The sequence below is a fragment of the Otolemur garnettii genome, unplaced genomic scaffold (assembly GCF_000181295.1).
Source record: "Otolemur garnettii isolate 467f Iridium unplaced genomic scaffold, OtoGar3 scaffold00140, whole genome shotgun sequence".
Taxonomy (NCBI): Eukaryota; Metazoa; Chordata; class Mammalia; order Primates; family Galagidae; genus Otolemur; species Otolemur garnettii.
The window spans coordinates 3,859,547-3,861,528 of NW_003852535.1; the positions used below are offsets into that span (position 1 = coordinate 3,859,547).

Below are 1,982 nucleotides of genomic sequence, written 5' to 3' on the forward strand. Positions count from 1 at the left end.
GATGTGGATGTCCAAGGCCCCGACTGGCACCTGAAGATGCCCAAGGTGAAAATGCCCAAGTTCAGCATGCCTGGCTTCAAAGGAGAGGGCCCAGAAGTGGAAGTGAACCTGCCTAAGGCTGACATTGATGTCTCAGGACCCAAGGTGGATATTGATGTTCCAGATGTGAATATTGAAGGCCCAGATGCAAAACTGAAGGGTCCCAAGTTTAAAATGCCTGAGATGAACATCAAGGCTCCTAAAATATCAATGCCAGATTTGGACCTTAATCTTAAAGGCCCTAAAATGAAAGGAGAGGTGGATGTTTCCCTTCCTAATGTAGAAGGTGATTTGAAAGGTCCAACTGTTGACATAAAGGGCCCAAAGGTAGATGTTGATGTCCCAGATATTGACATTCATAGCCCAGATGCCAAATTAAAAAGTCCAAAACTGAAGATGCCTGACATGCATGTAAACATGCCCAAGATCTCCATGCCAGAAATTGACTTGAATTTGAAAGGCTCGAAGCTGAAGGGAGATGTTGATATTTCTGGGCCCAAATTGGAAGGTGACATTAATATGGATGTAAAGGGCCCAGAAGTAGACATTTCCGGTCCTAAGGTCAATATTGAAGGCAAGTCAAAGAAATCTCGTTTTAAACTTCCCAAATTTAATTTTTCAGGCTCCAAAGGTCAGACACCTGAGGTAGATGTCAAATTAAAAAAACCAGATGTTGATGTAACAGGTCCAAAAGTTGATATTAATGCTCCTGATGTTGAGGTCCAAGGAAAGGTGAAAGGATCCAAATTTAAAATGCCTTTCTTGAGTATTTCTTCTCCCAAAGTTTCTATGCCTGATGTGGAGCTAAATTTAAAAGGTCCTAAAGTCAAAGGAGACTTAGATCTTGCAGTTCCCAATTTGGAAAATGAATTAAAAGGTCCTGCAGTGGATATTAAGGCACCAGAAGTTCATCTCAATGCACCTGATGTGGATGTTCATGGTCCAGACTGGAATCTGAAAATGCCCAAGATGAAAATGCCGAAATTCAGTGTGCCTGGCTTAAAAGCAGAAGGGCCAGACATGGCTGTGGATTTACCAAAAGGAGACATCAACATAGAGGGTCCAAGGATGAACATTGAGGGTCCAGGAATCAATGTGGAAGGTCCAGAGGGAGAATTAAAAGATCCCAAATTCAAGATGCCTGACATAAATATCAAAGCCCCTAAGATCTCCATGCCTAACATTGACTTAAACCTGAAGGGCCCTAAGGTGAAGGGTGATGTGGATGTTTCTCTGCCCAAAGTGGAAGGTGACCTCAAGGGCCCTGACATTGATATCAAGGGTCCCAAAGTGGACCTAAGCACCCCAGACGTAGATGTTCATGGTCCAGACTGGCACCTAAAGATGCCAAAGGTAAAAATGCCCAAGTTCAGCATGCCTGGCTTCAAAGGGGAGGGCCCAGAAGTGGACATGAACCTTCCCAAGGCAGACATTGATGTCTCAGGACCCAAGGTGGACATTGATTTTCCAGATGTGAATATTGAAGGCCCAGATGCAAAACTAAAGGGTCCCAAGTTCAAGATGCCTGAGATGAACATCAAAGCTCCTAAGATTTCCATGCCTGACATTGATCTCAACTTGAAGGGCCCCAAAATGAAGGGTGATGTGGATGTGTCTTTGCCAAAAGTGGAAGGTGACCTCAAAGGCCCCAAGGTGGACATTGACATTCCTGATACTAACATCGAAGGCCCTGAGGGTAAATTGAAAGGGCCCAAATTTACAATGCCAGAGATGCACCTAAAAGCTCCCAAAATATCGATGCCGGACATTGATTTAAACCTGAAGGGCTCCAAGATGAAGGGTGATGTAGACATTTCCATTCCCAAGATTGAAGGGGATCTAAAAGGCCCAGAGGTTGATATCAAAGGTCCCAAAGTGGACATCAATGCCCCAGATGTTGATGTCCAAGGCCCCGACTGGCACCTGAAGATGCCCAAGGTGAA

At 44.5% G+C, this 1,982-nt stretch overlaps 1 protein-coding gene across 9 annotated transcripts in view; it reads left to right on the forward strand.

Annotated features, from left to right (window-relative positions):
* Positions 1-1,982, forward strand: part of AHNAK (AHNAK nucleoprotein) — a 97,870-nt gene that overhangs the window by 24,691 nt on the left and 71,197 nt on the right. For 2 of the 9 annotated variants that reach the window (XM_023518444.1, XM_023518449.1), the window contains one exon: positions 1-1,977. The exons of 2 other annotated variants lie outside the window; for them this stretch is intronic. In XM_023518444.1, coding sequence (XP_023374212.1) covers positions 1-1,977 — 1,977 coding nt within the window. The remainder of the gene's footprint in view (positions 1,978-1,982) is intronic. 5 more of the 9 variants (XM_023518448.1, XM_023518446.1, XM_012810645.2 and 2 more) reach the window with 5 other exon arrangements.